Source organism: Amblyomma mixtum, chromosome 2 (assembly GCF_055824585.1).
Source record: "Amblyomma mixtum isolate Tamu chromosome 2, ASM5582458v1, whole genome shotgun sequence".
Classification (NCBI taxonomy): domain Eukaryota; kingdom Metazoa; phylum Arthropoda; class Arachnida; order Ixodida; family Ixodidae; genus Amblyomma; species Amblyomma mixtum.
This window is the reverse complement of record NC_143013.1, coordinates 236143219-236163125: the sequence shown is the minus strand read 5'-3', so window position 1 is coordinate 236163125 and position 19907 is coordinate 236143219. Positions and strand designations below refer to the sequence as shown.

The following is a 19907-nucleotide window of genomic DNA, read 5'->3' as shown; positions in this document are numbered from 1 at the left end:
GCCGGACAGCTTGGGCGGGGGGGGGGGGACGTCTTGATTCGGGTCGTCGTAGGGTCATACTGCGCCTGGTCCTGGTCGTCGTGTCTTGTGGTCGGGGCTGGGGACGGGGCGGGGGGAAAGCGGCCGGTCGGTTCTGGTCAGGTCGGGCTCGGGATGAGCCGGCGGCGAAGTCTAGGTCCCCTCGGCCAACGAAGAAGGCGAGCAGAAGCTGGCGATGCTCCAGGGACCAGGATGACGATGAGGAACCCGCACCTCACACCGAATGTTACGAGGTGGGAAGCCTAGGAAAAGGACGACATGATGACAGATGATATGATTTAATGGCTGTGGGCCTAGCGCGAGCGTCCGTCCGCGCCACTGCCCTCTTCTTCGTCTTCGTAACAATATTTGTCCTATATGAAGCAACTAGTTACAGTGGACTTGAACCGTGATTATTGTGCGAATTTTTTAGTTTTGCATTGAGTGCGTCCTAAAAATCAGCTTTCTGAACTTCAAAACTGACAACCGTATTGTGCACAAGTAGGAGGCAAAGGCGTGTGTCTATAGAGTGTCAAACCAACCAGCCTGAGAATCAACGGGTACGGGTTGGGTAGTGACGACGTACAGCAGAGAAGATTACACTCAACCGATAGCTGAGTCTTTCGTGCGACATTAAAAACTCATTCCGGGCACGCACACAGTGATTCTTTTGGCCATCTGCTGCCATGGAAGCAACGCTGAATCACTTTTGAGGAAATCGACCCGTAATTCTGGGAACGTGCAACCCACATCTACTCAGGCAGGGTCACCGCCAAATTCATCCGCCAGACACAGGGATGTGCACACACGTGCCCCAGCATCAAAGATTAATAGCTTTCAGTAATGAAACCAGCCTGTGCCTTTTCTTTCATTTTCTGGAAAAAAGGGAGAATTTGATCAGTTAAGAGGAATCCTTTTAACACAAATTCTGTTTTCGTGGTTCTCGAAGGATTGTCTGCGTGCCCCAGAAATTGTGAACGAAGGGAAACTCATTGACAAAGAAGCTTGCGGTCATTAGGAACGGAACCCACTCCTGACGAACCAATCGGCGTAGGAAACTGGCGTGTTAAGAACTAAGCCACCAGAGTTTCTTTTTTGCTCATGAAATTTTCGGCTCCAAATGATGTATGCGAAAAAACTGTTTACCAGGAAAGCAGGAAGGAAAACGAAACCAGCGTAGCTATAAAAAAAAAAAAAAACGTTAAACCAAACATTTACTCATGGACCAAAACGGAGTCAAGGCTGAGCGGGCGATCAAAAGGGGGTCTTGAAGTAGAAATGCTATAGCGCAAATAAAGACACGGACAAGAGAGACGAAACACACACACAAGCGCTAACTGTCAACTGGATTTATTCGTCGAAAGCCACACCTTTTATAGGCCAAAAGATCGTGACGGAAAAGATGACAAAAAACAAAAAACAAGGGTTGTGTCATAGCCATCAAATCGCGAGCGCATGCACGGGTAGGCAAGGGCATCACACTTCCGTTTATCTTCCCATCGAATCAACAGGTAGCTGCATTAAAAAAGTCAGTCTCAGCCTGGAACAGAGATAAAGAAGGTTCGCTGATGCACTGGCTGCCAATTTTCCGTATGTAGTAGGCTTCTAGGCTTATCCGTGCTGTCCTGTCTTTACTTTTACCAAGAACCTTTGTCTCCTCAAACTGGGCCACACATGCTCCACAATTACTTACATGTGCAACAAGTTGCTTGTATTTATCATTTTTCTTTTCTAAATTTAGGGCGAGTTCCCCTAGACGGTCGTTGACCCAACGTCCAGTTTGGCCTACATAAAACTTTCCACAAGACAAGGGAATGGAATAAACCACTCCAGGCCAAACTTGACGTTGTATCAACGACCGTCTAGGGGTACACGCCCTAAATATACAAAACAAAAACGATAAATACAAGCATCTTGTTGCACATGTAAGTAATTGTGGAGCATGTGTGGCCTGGTTTGAGGTGACAAAGGTTCTTGGTAAAAGTAAAGACAAGACAGCACGGATAAGCCTAGAAGCCTACCACATACAGAAACTTGGCAGCGAGTGCATCAGCGAACCTTCTTTATCTCTGTTCCAGGCTGAGATTGACTTTTTTAATGCCGCTACCGGTTGATGGAAGATAAACGCAAGTGTGTTGCCCTTGCCCACCCGCGCATGCGCTCACGATTTAATGACTCTGACACAACCCTTGTTTTTGTTTTTTGTCATCTTTTCTGTCACGATCCTTCGGCCTATAAAAGGTGTGGCTTTCGACGAATAAATCGAGTTCACAGTAAGCGCTTGTGTGCGTGTTTCGTCGTGTCTTTGTTTGCGCTATAACATTTCTACTTCAAGATGAACTACCAACTCTCCCAACAGGCAGTTTTAACAAAAGGGGGTCTTGTCCTGAGTCCAGTCAACTGGGTTATAGACACCTCTGAGTTGTGCAATCACCTAAAGTTTCATATGACGTTCCATATTACAGGATTTCCGCAGACATGAGAGATAAAAAAAGATCATTTTTAGCGCTACGTCCATGCAGTGCACTACATTAACGCCCAGTATTCGAATTCGCATTGACGCTCTTTTTTAAACGTCTCTAGTGAACACCCATAAAAGCACCGTAGATGTGAACGTTCTTTTTGATAGTGTCTTTTCAATAGTGTTCTTTTCGATAGCTACGTTCTTTTTGATAGTGGCAGGTTCCTCGTAAAGACAATTTACAAACTAGTGAAGAACGTCCTGTCTTCTAAAGTCCAGTTTTAACAGAGAAAATCGCAGCGTGCAGCTTATTGAAGACTTCGTGAATGACTAGAGGGGAATTATGCCCCCACTTCAAACCACATTATGTCCAGGCAGTCTAAAGTATTTCAACCGGCACATGGGCTCACCGAAGAGCATGAAAATCAATTCTTCACAGAATCTCTTCCATGACGCCACGAACGTGAAGTGAACATTCAGCGACAAGTGTAGACACATTGTTGCCCAACCACTAAAAAAAAAACAACAAAGAAATAACAACATGCAACCTGTCGGGCGAAAAGAGCAAAGGTGCGAGGAGAGCACCAGCCTCACTCGTAGTTTCACTCGTAGAGCAGTCAGCGAGTTGTGCATGTTTTTTTTCCGACGGAGGCTTCCCGCACAATGATGTGTCATTATAAGTCGAGGGGCCTCCATCAAGAATGTGAGGCTTCCATAGCATTCGGAATGTTCCCATTTGTCCAAAAATCAAGACGGCAACAGGGTTCTTAAGTATGGCTGTAACGGGTTCAGATACTCCGAATACACAGTGAAACGTCCTCCGCCAACTGTTCTGGTGTCGTCCAGGTTTCCTTAAGTGATGTTAAGACAATTAGAAGATTTCATTGGTAACTTCGGCAATGTGGAATAGGTTACGCACACATCACCTCTGTAGAAATTGGGATTCTGCGTTCTTTCCCATTCCTTGAAACGTAGGGTACTGTTCGAGATTTTAAGGTGTGAAGGCGTTCTATGTTCACGACGTCCATGGCCGTTAGTTGCATAGTACTCTTGATAAAAATGGAACTAGTCAGTACTCCAAGCTCACCCTGAAATTAGAGAAAACACACATTTGAAAGATTGATCACACTCTCGAGGATTGGAAGTACGAGGTAAAGTAAGGAACTCCAAGTATTTTGACCGGAGGTATTTAAAAGTCTGGTGACTTACCGGAATTATAAAACAGCTGAACAGGGCGACTTCGCATGATAGCGTTAGGCTGCTATTTGACACCAATAGACAACCGACGTTTCTCGCCCCCCAGGATATAAGAAAATCTCGAGTTTCTACTTGCTGCTCTAAGAGGCCTAAAATTGGCGCCCTATGTCCTTTGGCAGTGCCACCGCTCTTAGAAAATCTCCACATCAGAAGAGACAGATTGCCCCTTTTGGTTCGTAGATATGGCATAGTATAGTTACCGTCGAGCAGATGACTATAATAAAGGAAGGAAGGCGAAAAATCATAAAACAATCCACCCTGCGCAGGAAAGCTTGCCTGAGATCCCTGACAATTTCTTTAGTAAAGAAATTATGGTCTCGTCTTTACTCGTACACTCCATAAAGAGCAAAGGCATTTTCAGGGCTGCTCCAGGACTTATTGAAAGATCGGTGACGACAAGGTGGAGGTAGTTTTTAGGCGTATAGCTTCGACTGTGAAACAGACGCCCACGGGTAAGAAAAAAGCAGAATTCACGCCGTCACCTGTCTCGTTTTACTAAGGCCTGCGTTGCAGTTTAACAACATCAGCTCTTCGAACAACTCACCGAACAGTCTCAAAAGCTCTAAGCACATATTCGGCAAAACGTGCTGCTGCCAAAGGCAAAGAAAAACCGGTATAAGAGCCATAACAAGCAAAATGAAAAAAAAAAAAACTGACAACAAAGAGCGAAGAAATAATGGATATGCGCGCTATCCAGATAAGCCTATATTTTCTCGGTGTCTTCAGCTCGCAGTGCACAACGCAAGTGAAGGAAACAAAACACAGGCAACAAATGATATTAGAAAGAAGGGAGAGGATTGGAGAAGGAGCGAGAGAGAGAAGGACGCATGAGGAAAGTATACAGCAACATATAAGCCGACGACCATATTTCTACAATACTCGAGTCTGCAAAGTTCTCTGATCTCGATGGTTGGTTTGCAGCAATCGCTTGGAACCGCATTGTGTATCACCAGTTTTAGATCAATAGCCCATACGCGCTATGCATATGCACATTACAGACAGTGTCTTGATCGTCAGAATACATGGGAAAAAGAAGGCGAATCTTGCTTTTACTTCTCGCATTAGGGTCTACAGTGTGTACATTTTTTTTCCAACGTGGATTTTTTTGGATGGCAGCATTTGTTACTGTGCAAACGCATGCAGCTCTCCAAGTGACTCCGGTGTGCTGAACGCCTTTCAATCTCTCATTCACAGGCATGAAGGACGCTAAAGTCAGCGAAGCCAATTAAAGCATTGGAGAATGTTTTTTTTTATTTGTGTTCTTCATGAATGGGGACTTAGTATTGTAAACATTTTTACCTGAAAGATACTTCCTTAAGCAGTACATAGAAGAAAAGACAACCATATGCCGCCAGTGGGATCCGAACCCATGGCTAACGTATGTCGTGCACGGTGCTCCACGAATTGAGGGGTGCTGGCGGCTGTCCAGCCTTCTATTTTCGAATATATTCGTGTTTCGTGTAACCTAACCTTGATAATATTCACTAGAACCATCCTCGCTCATAGCAGCGCACGTAGAACTTCCTGGAACAACGCTAGTGCTACTTGAAACGTGGCTGAACGGAGACAGAAGAGTTGGGTTGTCACTATTTCCGTAACAGCCGCGCAAGCACGACTACATTTAAAAAAAAAGCACTAAACAGAAGCCTGTCCCTCTTGTTTCTTTTCTGTTTCCCTGGTCATCCTTCCCCTCTCGCGCGGGGTTAAGCGTTGAATTACGAGGATGTTAGTACAAAGGGTTGAATCGACAGTGAATTCAGAGCTTGCACGCTTTGTATCACCCACCGGTGACACAATGGGTAAATGTTTTCCCGTGCTTAGTGCTCGGCTTCTTTGCGGTAAAATACTTGGGAAATTGTCCTTTAACACCATGTTTAGTAAAAGAATAAACATTGTGTCATGTAGTGCGCCAAGACATGGACGAGAAAGGGACACAGGACGAGAGCATAATTTGTATTCGTCCACTATATGCCGGCATCCAGAAATACTTTGTGTTATAATTTATAAACTTTGTCATTCTCTGGATGAACTTTCTCTCTGCTGCATGCAAAATGCAGTGTAGACGAAGCGCGCAGTACTGAAGCGAGAAGCAGGAAAAGTGGCATCTCGATCCTATAAATTAATATTTTGCATAAAGTACTCCATGAGGTCATGGATAAACACATTAGAAGGAGGAAAACGTCCCACAAAATACAGGCACCGCAAAACGCTGCCCTTTTCTGCTGCTAGAGGACTGTCGTGATTCCTTCTGGAAAGCAGAGTTTCAAGAGGCGTTAAACGCTTAGGAAGAACGATAGCCGTCACGTGGGGACAGCCATTAGGCTGACGACCCCGAAGAAGGTCGCCGTGGCACGCAACGGCCAAGGTGACGGCTTAGCAAGTCCCCTCCTCTCTCTCCCCTCCCCCTCTCGCTTTGCGTTCGTCCTCGTGTATCATATCCGTCGCGCTTTAACGACCCGGATTTTCCGGACAGTTCGCTCGCGAAAAGAAGTGCCCATCGAGATATGCGCGAAAACACGGCTTGTCCATGTAGTCGGGGAGAACCAACGAGATAGTCCGGTTTAAGGTTGCAGAGGGTGAGAAAACCGAGGAAGCAAGAGAGCGCATTCAGCGTCTGCCGTATCCGCCTATCTACAGCGGTTTCTTCACAGTGGGGTGTCAAGTCTGAAAGGCGTCACACAGCTTTGACAAACGGGAAACACAGAAAGATAAAAGGCGGTGAAGCTAGAACGGAACAGAAAACGATCATGAAAGAAAAGAGAAAAGAAGAATAGAGAAAGGTGCTTGCGCTTAGGGGACAGTGTCGCCCGACGAACACGTGCGCGATTTATTGTTGCCTAATGCCTCGTAACCTTGTCGTATTAAAATGCAACGTCCACCTCCAAGTCTAGTTTCACCGGCTTCGCACGAAACTGAGTCCTGGGTAAGGTAAGTGTTCAACAGGAAGGAAGACAGACGAGATTTCACATGCCTCATGCAGAGATAGTGAAAGAGAGTGTTTTCCTTCAGAGAATGGCGAAATGTGAGTGCTTCCCCTGATACCTCAGCGCTTTCTCTGACAGGAAGCGAACGTATAAACGCTCGGAGGATGCTCCCGGCTTCCATTTCGGACCCTGCTACGCGGTTGAGAGCACGTCCCGTCGTGTTAAAGAGCAAAGTCCACCGTTCCCAAGTCAGTTGAGGTAAGTTGACTGTCGTATGATCCCAGTCGACTTTCTAGTGCATAAGTTTGCAATTATCTAAGCAATCTGCCAGCTTCCACCGAGAACTGCTCGGCGTACAAGCATTTCGTTCAGCAAACTACGGTTGAAGAGTGTGCTCTAGAGACGCCCTCTCCACTGCGCTGAACTGGTGACTGTGTAGTGCCTGGAAATGCGAGTACAACGCGATCATCAATTATTCTCTGCTGCCTGCGGCATTGATAATGCACAAGCCTAGAGCTGTTTGTTGTGCAGATATCAACTTTTTATTGTTACCATCATATAACTAGGCGATGTGGATGCCTTACTCGGTCAGCTTTTGAATTGCTGCGCATATTTTTGAATGGAATAAAATGTTTTAGAGCCAGTAAGATGGGATAAAGGTATTTCACAGAATAAATTTCGTCAAGAGCCCTAGTCAGAATTCCTTGGCGATGTTACAGTGTTCATGAAAGAGAATCCAAAGCAGCATACTTGTTTGCACGTGACCGAGACCAAGGATTGAAATTTGTTATCAGTCTTTTCTTCGGAACTCTGGATATTTGCAGTTAGCGTTGTAATTACAGAAATGATACTGCGACAGAGTTTTCTGAACTGAAAGTCAGCCATTCCAGTTCTGAATAGCGAAAACTGTGAGCAGGATAAAACGAAAATCTGGCTCAAATAGAATGGACTGTTGTTGAATTTCTCCTGTCTGATTTTTTCCGAACCTCAAAGAGTACAGGTGGGCCAACTCTCGTACATTGAATGCAAGCGGCGCTGCCGGCGGACACAGAAAATACTAAGGACACAGCCATTGTGTTGTCTTTTACGATGTGAATTGAAATAAGGCTATTAATACTTGAGAAATGGGCTCGAGAAATTAGTCAAGCCACGTTATAACCAGTATAAGCGCGTACTTCCCTGCTTCAATAGTTTTCATTCCTGGGAAACCAATATGGACATGCCGTTCCGGCGGTTGATGGCGAGGCAGAGTTTATTCGCTTGTCCTAAGCACACTGTTCTTTCACTTTAGCCGAGGTGATGGTTTTGGTGTGAACTCCGTCAGCTTTGTATTGATAAACTGACATACCTCTGTCAAAACATGCGAACATCATTTTTTTTTAAATAATCGATTTGGTAAAGCTCTTTGCTTCGGCTGAAATTTTTGAGCAAGTATAGTATTCTCAAAACGTATTACAACTGAAGGCATGATTTTTTATCGTTGCTCATGGAGGCCAGTATTCTTGCGTTTTACTACCTTTGAGTTTTCGAGTTACGCGCTGTGAACGGCAGTATATTAATATTGCCTTCTTGACACCTATATCCTACCCTGTTATCTTAACTCAAGGTTTCAAATTCTGACAAAAAATGGGATAAAATTATTTTTTTTTATAATTGCTCTGTTCGCTTGTATGCCTCCCTTTTCACGCTGTCCTGAAGATCCATTGCTGAAACAGACCAGCAAGAACTCTAAAAAAATTGTTTGGTGACCCGCGACGGTTGTGCAATGCGGGGAAAGGCACGATAAATGGCGCTTTTTTTCATTAAGGTTTTCTGCCTAGATGTTCACTCTCCAGATGTTCACTTTGTTCACTTTGTTGACTTTCCAGATGTTCCAGATGTTCACTTTGTGCAGTACATTTCTTCACGACTTGTTTATCAATTCTAACCCCGTTTGGTTGTGGCGTTTGTTGCATCTTTAGGACTGTAGAGCAGGTCAAGACATTCGGTTTTTTTCAAGTTTTTGAATTTTTATTTTCTTGTATTAACTTTTCTTATCACTTTAGATAGTTCAACGGACACTGCATATTAAAAATTAGAAACAAAAGGGCACGTTCCGCAAAAAAAAAAAGAATTTTCAGAATGCCTCGCCCTGTAGCACGCCAGTGGGTAGTCAATAAATGTTGAACCAACCCTCTGCCCCATTCCCCAAGTCTTCAGTCTTTTGACAAGGTTCAGGCGAAAAGAAGATATATTAAAAACAGTTTTCTAGAGATATAACAGCGCCATTTTGTAAGAATGATAATTTTTTTTTAATGTGCTAAAAAATTTTGTGATGCATCAATATACAAAAAAACGGTATCTGAAAACCGTGTCTCCCCTTGAGCAGTGCGATATATTCGATGTATGCGATGCAAGTAGCAAATTTTCTTACTTGCCTGGTCTTATGTCATGCGTGGTTCTTTCATTTTCTTTTTCCTTTTTTGCAATCTGTATCTGACTATAGCTGCTTTTACAGCTGAAGAGGTGATAAAACCTTTCATATCTGTTAGTACAAGATAGCTGGCATCCCAAAATGTGACATATGACGTGATTGTCTGATTATGTAAATATGACTTGATGACAAATAAATCAGTTGATAGTAGCATTTTTTTGTGTCTTGTCCTCCCCTGAGGTTGTCGTTTTTTTCGCTGTCTTCCTACCAAATACAGTCCCAAATAATTGAGGAAATAGCTTTGAAAGGCTGTTCACTACAACGTGAACCGTTATTTCTTACAGTCTTCAAAAGACACCCACCGGGGTCGTACAACGCTCACCATGGAACACTGGCTGGTCATCCTGTACTCCGTGGTTGCCGCCACAGCCATTGCTGTACAGTCAGCTGCTGTGACAAGACCGTCCATCGAACAAGCGCAAGAGCGTGTGCGGGAGCTGGCACAGTTACTCGGGGATATTAAGAGTGAGCATTGTTTGCCCTTACTGATCATGCGATTTAAAACATCATTATACTGATACCTGCGTTACATCTTTTCTGGGACTTTTCTGAAATTCATAATGCAAGACACCAGTCGCACGGCAAGAAATACTTTCCACAAAACATTCACGTTGTCCGAATGCGCTTTCTTCGTAGCAGTACAAAAATGGATGTAAATGAGTAATTACTCCCTTATTACAAATCTACTCCACCTTGGGGGATTCCCCTAAACATTTGACCAACACAGTTCCCACTTTGAGGAGTTGTTGATCAATTCGCTCTCGCGCTACCATAAGCTTGCCGTCCCGGTTAGCTCAATCGGTAGAGCAACTGCTCCGGTGTAGCGGTGGTCCCGGGTTCGAAGCCCGGACCAGGATGAATTTTTCTTTAACTACGACGGCTGTATAGCTTTCCTTTGTAGCCGTATGCAGCGCTCGGGTGGATATCAATGAGTAATTACTCCCTTATTACAAACCTACTCCACCTTGGGGGATCCCCCTAAATATTTGACCTACAAGAGAACATCAAGTCCCCATTTCACCAGTAATGAGAACTTGCATGCATGTCATAACGACAGAGGAGAGGAAAGACCCGTCAGCAAGAAATGGTGGTAATCGCATGAAGACAACTGCGTGATTCTATGTGATCATGCTTTCGCTTTCTGAACGCCGCTGTCAAACTGGGAGTTATTGCTTACGTACGAAGCGTACGAAACAGGTAAAAAGCTTCCAAGGAGACAGATTTTCATCATCATCACCTTTATGTGCAGAATGTAGCACTTTCTTGGGTATAACAAGTAGGTGGAAGCTGATAAATATTATTGCAACATCTTCGGATGCATTTGATCGAACCAATGTGCTTATATGTCGCCGGTTTAAAAAACATGCGAGTGAAATTAGAATAACTTGAAAAGGAACAGAGCAAAAAAAAAAAGAGACACAGAGAAAGGAACGTACACAACGTTACGTATTTTACTCGTAAAAAATATGTAAGCTTAAGTTCATTTCTAGAAACATTTCCCGCCTTGCATATGTCAGCCCTTATGTACCCATATTTATCCCAGAAATAAGCGATAAACGAACGTACACAGCGTTACGCATTTTACTCGTAAAAAATATGTGAGCTTAAGTTCATTTCTAGAAACATATCCCGCCTTGCATATGTCAGCCCTTATCTAACAATATTTATCCCAGAAATAAGCGATAAACACAAAATGCATTCTTGCCAATTTTTTCTTTCATTGGTAATGGAAAAAGTATTTAATATTAGAAACATGCCTATTTTAAACGAATTTATGTTGATTACGTTGAGCAGAATAAGATCAGAATGATAATATTTATGACGTACACATAAATCTGAGGGACAAAAAAAGGTGATAAATAGCAATTATTCCGAGTTGATTTTACTCATGAGGCAGGATTCGAACCCACAATTTTGAGTATCTATAGCAATGCGCTAAAGCCACTCGGCCTCAGAAAGTGTTCCAAAGGTTTCAGAAAATGAAAGCCAGGAGAAAGCGATGCGAATAAGAAAGCCAACTACAGATGAAGTTATGACACCCTCTTTTACAATAAAGTAGTAAGGTAGTAAAAAGGAAATTGCAGGCATCGCATCCCACTATCCGCTTTCGCCGAAGCAGTCCCTACAAATGAAATGAAGACCGAATGATTTACACCAATAACAATTTCACTCCACAGAAAGTGACGGGAAAGTGGGTGAAAAGTAGTAGCCGCATTTACAGGAGAGAAGATTTGCCGCTCAGTGACCCCTGAATGGACGGGGAGGGGTTATTGTTAACATTAATTCCATCCAAGTGTTTTAACGTTTTTACAAAACGTTAAGTGTAATTTTCAAGATATCACTTTAACTGCTTCTTTTCTTGCAATCTCTTTCAGACAGCATTCAGCCTCGGCACTGTACTGACCTGCTACATGCCGGCCAACACAAGAGTGGCGTGTACACCGTGTTTCATAAAGCTGCGGGTCCGTCGGGACAGAGCGTGTACTGCGATATGGACACAGACGGCGGCGGTTGGACGGTGAGGCTTCTTTCTTAAACTCTGGTTTTTAGCCCGTATTTCCACCCGTCAAACCTATATCCACTTCTGTACACCCCACTAAACGTAATACAATGCAGCCTACTGGCGGTTTTTCTAAGTGAAATTTCTGGGCGCTTGACAAGATGTAAGAAAGTCGTTTTATAGGTGGCCTGGGCTTCATTATTTACAAAAATTTGTCAGAATGTTCCCAAAAAGTACCATAGTGCCCCGATGCTTGAGTAGGGAAGCTTTGCCTTCATGGCCGCCGAGCTGCTTCAGGAGCTCTGTGGAATGCGTTGTGCATGTTGTACTTCTCAACCAGGCTGATTTGTTTTATTTGCTTCCAGGTCTTCCAAAAGCGAGGGCAGTTCGGAAACAGCGTGTACCACTTCTACCGGAACTGGACCGAATACGCAAATGGTTTTGGTGACCCATCTGGGGAGTACTGGATTGGTAAGCTTGTGAAGAATTCACTAATCGAACTGCGATACAAGGAGGCAGTAACACATGGGCGAATCGATCAAAGGAGTAAAAAGAACAAATTTTTCAATCGAAAGAAACTCCCAAGCCTTACTTGCACCATTATCCCGGCTTCTTTTGCGCAGACAGTGAATTTGGCTAGGGCGCTGGCGGCATGCTGAAAATTGACTCCAAAAATATTATATATAATTGAGCAGAAGAACCCTGCAGGACATAAAAACCGTGGAAATATCTGCATTCACAGAAGTAAGCGTCCCGCCATTAGGATGAACCGGAATTTACTGTTAGGTCGCAAGCTCTTGAAGCCCATCTATAGGAGTTCACTTTTCTATATTAAAGGAAGCAGATGTGTCACTTTGAACAAGTGAAGGTAGCGCTATCACATCTTTCGATGGCTCCGCCGTTGTATTGAAATACAGAGCTTCATTTCGAATTGCTGTATATGTCAACAGATAAAGTTACGAGCTGTGCACGAGGTAAGCATACCTAATAGTGCGTCAAAAAAAAGGAATAAAAAATTGGTGCAAGCCTATGATGTCTTATATCTGTAGTGTAGGCCCTTATATCGCTTTGTAAATGTTAGTGCACATTATAATAAAAGAAAAAGAAAAGCACACCTCCAATTGGTACATGTAAAATCAGTGTCAGTACAGCTACCATGAATGTGCTGAGTTGCGATCTTTGCACTCGGTTTGAGTTCGAGGTAAACTGTTAATTTGATACTTAGTAGAGCAGAACGTTCGGCCCGTTGGTGTAGCGACATATTCATGAAAACTTTGCGCAGAATAACACAAGACGGGAGGGAGAGACACGCACACCCACACGCGCTCGTGTGTGTATGCGTGTCCCTCCCTCCCGTCTTGTGTTATTCTGTGCAAAGTTTTCATGAATATGTTAATTTGAAAGTTAAATATCCTGCGCATTCGACCTTGAGCTTTATTTTTTTGTCTGTTAGGTCAGCTGGATTTGTGGTGCCTTTGTTCACCATAGCGATAATAAGTTGTATTTGCACTAAAATAAGAGGGGATGAAACCTCTAAGCCGGCTTCATAGGCGCAATCGCGTAAAAAAGATAAAGTACGCGAGGTTTAATGGCCCAAAGCATATACGGGCTATGAGAGAATTATTTGAAGTAGGCTCTTGTTAAATTATGACACGTATGTGTTTCCCTTACATGCTCACAAAAAGAAATGTTTTTCTTCCATTGACTTCCACGAGCAGGCTAATTATACGCTAAGGACTGGGCACGCTGAGCACAATGTTTCAAAATACAAAGCGCGAAAATTAAACTGACCTTTTGTTTTCGATAATGAACATTTTTATTTCCCTTTTGGACAAATAGAGAAGAACAAACAAAACAAGACGGCAGAATTCTAGATAGCTCTGCAAGAGAGAACACCTTGATGCATTCGCAATCCAGCACATCCGACTTTTTGTGCGTAGCAGTCAACCACTTAGGGAAACATTTTCCCTTGCAAAAATCAAAACTGACGGTCCCCAACTTCCAATGCTCTCTTGTCAGCTTGCCGGTAAAAAAAAAAGAAAGGAAGGTAAAGCGCTCATACCAATCGGCCCAGCCCATTCGAAGCTGACAAAGCGTAGCATTCCTGCAGTGTGCTTTGTGCTTATTCTTAAGAGGTCATGTCATCACATATGCAAGAGGGGTGATGGGTACTCGACTTAAAGCAGGGGGTTACCGAGGCAGGTTGTTCGAATTGAGAATTGGTTTTTGAGGAAAGGAAGGTGGGTGTGATAGAAGGGAGGAAGAGCTGCTGTTGTGGGCTAGAGAATAATTTCGAGCACCTGGGATCTTTAACATGCACGGACATCGCACATCACACGGAAGCCTTAGCGTTACGCCTTCATCAAAACGCGACTGCCGGAGCCGGGTTCTAGCCCGCGGAACTCCGGCTCAGTAGCCGAGCAGTTTGCTGGTGTCAGTTCATAAACTGCGTACAAATGTTCATTGAAGAAAATAAATGCCAGTTCAAAGTTTTCTGTCTCTTTTTCTGTGCTGTTATATTCACAGCGTCCAGTCCCTTGATCTGGAGTAGCGCACTCTACGAACAAAAAAAGTGGCTAACTTTTTTTCACAATCGCTTTCGAAGTTCGGCTCTGCATAGAGGAGAGTTGAACCCTAACCGTCAGATGTTTGCTGCGCCGAGCCCTAGCACGACGGAATCCATTGAAGGTCGGAAGTTTCGACCAGACGAACTGACTGCTGTATAAACCACTGTTCACTGCTCTCCGTTCGCAATCCGTAATTACCGTATTCGGTCTGACTAGTGTGTGTACCCTTCTCAGGCAACCATGCTCTCCACGCGCTGACATCGGGCGACGAAGAGATGAATTTTCGAGTGGTGCTCAGCAACAGCACCGCGGACAGCGTGTCGGTCGACTACGAGAGCATCCGGGTGGACAACGAGGATGCTTTTTTCAAGCTCCATGTTGGAAAGCTTTTGGGACCGGAAGGTACAGTTATGCTACCATACGACTTCTGTGAGAGTGGTTAAGAGAACTAGCGGTAAGAGAAGGCGCCAGCTTGAACCACTTTCCCTGTGGCAATGCTAACTTGGTTTTTGCCCCATTTCATTTACTTATTTAAGATATTTATTTTATTTATTTATTTTATTTATTACATACTGTTGGCCTCTCTTTGAGGCCGTAACAGGATTGGGTGCACATATGCATGAAAAAGTACACAATAAAAGACTGCAGAGAAGGAACTTTTCACTCTCATAGAAAGAAACATGGTAAATGACACATGGTGACAATGTTAACCGTTTTGAAAGTGGTTTGCTACCTTCGACACGAATGCTTCAGGAGTGAGCTGGCTTACAATTTCAGAAGGCAACATATTCCATTCACGGATTACATGCGGGAAGTATGAAAATTTGAATGCATCACTGTGGTATCTATATTCAGATAGATGCTTTTCATGTTTTGTTCTTGTGACACGTGTATTGGGCGTAAGCAGGTATCTAGTTTTATCAAGTTTTGTGTCGTTATTCAAGAGGAGGAACAAGAACTTAAGCCGCGACAGTCTAGCTCGTGTGTGAATTGTAGATAGGCCGGCTTTTTGTAAAAGCAGTGAGGGAGAGTCATGGCGACTGTATTTGTTATAAATGAAGCGGACAGCTTTTCGCTGAACACTTTCTAATCTATCAATATATTGTTTAGTGTAGGGCAACCAGGCAATAATACTGTATTCTATAACTGAGCGGACAAGTGAAATGTAGGCTAACAGTTTTGTTTCAGGTGAAGCAAGTCGAAGGGAACGTCTTACGGTATAAAGCGCGGAATGTGCCTTTGTGGCAATGTGTGTCACGTGCTTGTTCCAACGTAGATCGGAGCTAATAATCACACCAAGATACTTGAATTGCTCTACTTTTGTAAGGGACTTCTGTTCAATTCCATAAGTGAAGTTTAATGGTTGTTTCTTTCTTGTGACGGTCATGCAGACGGTTTTCTCCAGGTTGAGGGCCATCTGCCAGTTGTCGCACCATTCCGATATGTACAGCAGGGATTTGTTAAGCAGTATTTGGTCGGCAGAGCTATTGATTTCTTTGTACATCACACAATCATCCGCAAACATACGTACTGTTGCATCAATATTCTTGCACAGATCATTAATAAAGAGAAGGAAAAGAATTGGGGCGAGCACTGACCCTTGTGGTACGCCAGATAATACTGCTGCTAAATCCGACTGGCTGTTTTCAAAACAGACAAACTGATGTCGATCAGTTAAGTAGGCTTTTATCCAATTAGTTATTGAGCCGTTTCAAAGAAAGTGAACTAGCTTGTGGTGAAGTTTAGAATGAGATACCCGGTCGAATGCTTTTGAGAAATCAAGGAATACCATATCTATTTGCCCCCCTTTGTCTATTGTCATAGCTAGGTCGTGGACAGTTTCTACTAATTGCGTTGTCGTGGACAAACCTTTTCGGAAGCCATGTTGATAGGGAATAAGTAAATTGTGGTTTTCTACAAACGTTGTAATGTGCTTCAAAATTAAATGTTCTAAGATTTTACAAGCCGTACATGTAAGGGAAATAGGGCGATAGTTGGAAGCATTTGCTGGGTCTCCTGATTTATGTACCGGAATTACCTTAGCTATTTTCCACATTTCTGGGAGTTCTGCATTTTCTATTGATTTCTTGTATAAAATAAGCAAATACTTGGAACTCTATTCAGCGTAACGTTTCAGAAATGCGTTCGGTATATTGTCTGGGCCTGCCGATTTTTTCGTGTCAAGACTGAGAAGTAGGGCAAATATTCCTTCTTCAGTTAGTGTTATTTCCTCTAGTGTATTGCTGCTGTCGTTAATATGGGATTCTATCGTATGGGTGGTGCCATCATCCAGCGTAAACACAGATTTAAAGTAATTGTTAAAGGAAGTGGCTGTGATTGGTGCAACATTCGGATCAGGTATACTCTTTCTAGTCCTTGAGTTCAAGTACCGCCAGAATTTATGAGGAGCCGTCTTAATAAAGTTAGAAAGAGTGACGTTCATATACTTCTGCTTGGCCGCTTTCACAGCTTGTTTGAGTGCTCGTGAACGGATGCCGATTTTCGTAGCGTAACTTGACAAGTACAGTCTGCGTTTCAGCTTTCTTAGGCGTGCAATTTTGCGCTTCAGATGTATGATCCCTCTGGTTATCCATGGATATCTGGATATCCGCAGGGTCTTGAAAGATTGGTTATGAGAAAACAAAAGGGATCGAAGAATAAGTACAGTAATAACGCAGCAAAAAGATAGAACTACAAAAAAGAACACAACAGCAGCAGCACCTTAATACAAAAATAATTTTTTTATTGTACAACGTCACCTGAGCACGTTTGCATTCGTTGTGATGTCTGAAAGCGGCGGTTTAAAGAGGAAGGCTATTCCACTTTAGTGATTTCCTAGCCACGCATGTCTGTGAAAACAATGAGTTTTGCGCAAATGGACGCCAACTTTTTCCCCATTATGTAGTGAGGACGAGGCGAACTGAGGCACCAAAATGAGTTCACAGAAAAGGTGACCACGGTAGAATACATATAGTGAATAATAGGCAAGGAAAGTAGTTTGAAGCGATATGCGAGGTTTGGCAGGTCTAGGCTGGCTTTCATGTTACATATACACACTGTTCAGCCATAATTACGAAGTACGAAGCCAGCAATCCGCGTATACAAAACTCTCTTAGAATGAAACAATAAACAGAAAATAAATAGTTTTTCATTATCGTTAATGAAATGAGCGTGACAATAAGAACTTGCAGAAGCCTAACACATCTTTTTATCTTATGTTCAATTGTGTCTGTTGCAGGATGGGACTCCATGGTCCACGCTAACGGCTTCAATTTTTCAACTTTCGATCGTGACAACGATTCAGGGAGTGCTAACTGCGCGGTCATGTACCGGGGCGGATGGTGGTATAGCCAGTGCCACGCAGCTAACCTGAACGGCCTGAACCTGAATGGACCACACGACAGCTACGCAGATGGCATTGATTGGAGTGTGCGGGGTAGCAACACGGTCCGCCTGTACCATTACTCTTACCCGGAGGTTCGCATGATGATCCGGCCCGCAGGGTCACTACTGGACCGCCGAAGCAAAATACAGGCTCCATCACCTGTGTAACTACCAAGAAACTTTGCGGTGTTGAAAGCGTGTAAATATTTTTGTTTCGCGTAATTGATTGGTAATATCTTAATAATTTACTGAATGCATTAACGTGAATCATCCTTCGTTCATATCTGTAGATTTCTGGGCAGTGGTGTTTTTTTTTTGCTTTTTCAATGAACCCATAATTGAGAAGGGAATGCAGTGATCACGTGAAACATGGCCTTAAGCCAGTATGACAGCTGTACGACATGCCGCTTTTCTGATGTGAGTGCTTTTCTTTTTCATAGTATAGGACAGAAAGTAGGTATTATGGTAACCGCACTGACTCGATATGTGTCTTTCAAGCATGTAAGTTAGTACACGCTAATAATGCGGTGTCAACGCAATGAAAACAAACTTCACACAGCCCACGACTTGCACGCTCAGGAAACTGTCCAGAGCTTAATAGCTTCGCAGACATTAATTCGTTGACAAACGCACACATGCCTCGTGTGTCATCTGGTGATTCAGTGTGGTGATCAAACATAAAATACTTAAACTGTCTTCCACTAATTCAGAGAGATACACTTGCCCATAGTAGAAGCTAGTGGTTGAGCCATCCTTTTGCGTACAATTTAAAAGGCCGCTTTGAGGCGTGATTACGTAAAGCTTCTGGACATTGAGTGACAGCTTTGCTTGATTCTTCTGTGCGCCGTGGTTGACACCACTCCTTGTAGGCTTGGAGCCTACTGCCTACACACTGCGCTAGCAATCTGCATGCATTAAAAAATAAGAGCACACTATACACTGAAAACAGTGAATGGTGGATATTGCAATAAACTCTGTAGCTTGCCTTTCCTCCAGTGTCCACGAACACGATCTGATGCGTAAGGATGCCGTTTGTTTATTATCCGATGCTTGCCGATAATCAGGACGTTTGCTGTTAATTGTTGATTCTGGAAATGATCAAAGAGATACTTTAAACCATGAGCAAGAGCAGGGTGTGTCGGGAAGCAGCTTTAATGCCCGCGCATTTTACTCTAGTCGCATAACTCCGATTTTCTGCGCACATCACACAAATATGGTACTTTCACACATAGGGAGGCGCTAGGCTTGCAGAGGGAGCCCAGCTCGAAAGCCCAACTGTATTAAAAAGTGCATAGCCTTACTGCAGCCTTTTCATGTATGGTTCTGGTAACACGCAGAAACACTGTTGCAGCCTTTTTCGACGAGATCGATTCCTAATACCGTTTGCTTGAACTTCTGGCAAATTTGTGCTGTATGCCACCAACAATGGCGGAGTCCTTCACCCATCTCATAATGTAAATGCAAGCAAAAATTGCGATGCAAAATGGTGCTATCTTTAACTTGCAGGCGCGAAGTGAAATTAATAGCTTTGTGTCTTTAATGAGGGGCCATAATTTGCTCTAATACATTGCACCTGAATCATTGACGCACGTTTACATCGTTTGTAAGGTTCGGTTGCGTGCGTCTAGTTGTAATCGCAATGTTTTTTCTTTGTCTTTCGGATGTGTGTGTATGAGTGTATTTATACTGTGGATGAAGAAAATAAAAGCAGATGTGCACCCTCGTATGCTTTCTTTTTCCTTCTAAGTTATTTTTCCTTCTACCTTGTCTGTTGTAATCGAATAAAGAGCACAGTGACGTTACGTTTTCATTACAACGTAGCCAGGCAGTGCGGTTTGTGTATGGCAGCGATAATTATAATGCTGTCTCAGTAGCATTAGCCGCTCCCTTATTTTTTGTCAACTTAACTTCAATACGTCTAGAAAGCACATAACTGCATTTCGACATTCTTGACACACATTTCGAAATTGCACTCTGGCAACTTCTCCGAAATGTCTTGTTGCCTATCAGAAAGTTCAAGACTGAACTTCACTTGAAGCACATATAACGTATTGACCTTACTACCTCAAAAACACTCACCAGTACAAGCCTTGCCGTTTACGCACGTTTATTTTACACGTGCCTATCAGAGTTCGCTACTTAACGCAAGGTGCAGTAGTATTCGTTTTTTCGTTGCGGTTATGAGACATCATAAATGAACGATGTGAGACTGATTAGATGTCATAACTGATAAAAGTGCTCTGAACTTCTTTAGACTTTAACTCTTGCCTTGTAGTTGCTGAAATAAACTTAGTTGGTTTCACTATTTTTTTGCATCTTGGAA

At 43.3% G+C, this 19907-nt stretch overlaps 1 protein-coding gene across 1 annotated transcript; it reads left to right on the top strand.

The window, feature by feature from the left end:
* The first annotated feature begins 6798 nt into the window (after positions 1–6798).
* On the top strand, positions 6799–19310 carry LOC149363012 (techylectin-5A-like). The gene is made up of 6 exons (XM_089573329.1): positions 6799–6918; positions 9418–9598; positions 11509–11651; positions 11999–12104; positions 14435–14602; positions 17439–19310. Exons 2-6 carry the CDS (start codon positions 9457–9459, stop codon positions 17750–17752), a joined length of 873 nt encoding a protein of 290 aa, XP_089429455.1. The 5' UTR covers positions 6799–6918; positions 9418–9456; the 3' UTR covers positions 17753–19310.
* Positions 19311–19907: the final 597 nt, after the last annotated feature.

Bases quoted from the DNA above. Each gene is read 5' to 3' on its own strand.
- LOC149363012 (XM_089573329.1), top strand. From the start codon at position 9,457: ATGGAACACTGGCTGGTCATCCTGTACTCCGTGGTTGCCGCCACAGCC. The intron at 9,599-11,508 runs GTGAGCATTGTT...AATCTCTTTCAG, and splicing joins GTTACTCGGGGATATTAAGA to ACAGCATTCAGCCTCGGCAC. The intron at 12,105-14,434 runs GTAAGCTTGTGA...TACCCTTCTCAG, and splicing joins ATCTGGGGAGTACTGGATTG to GCAACCATGCTCTCCACGCG.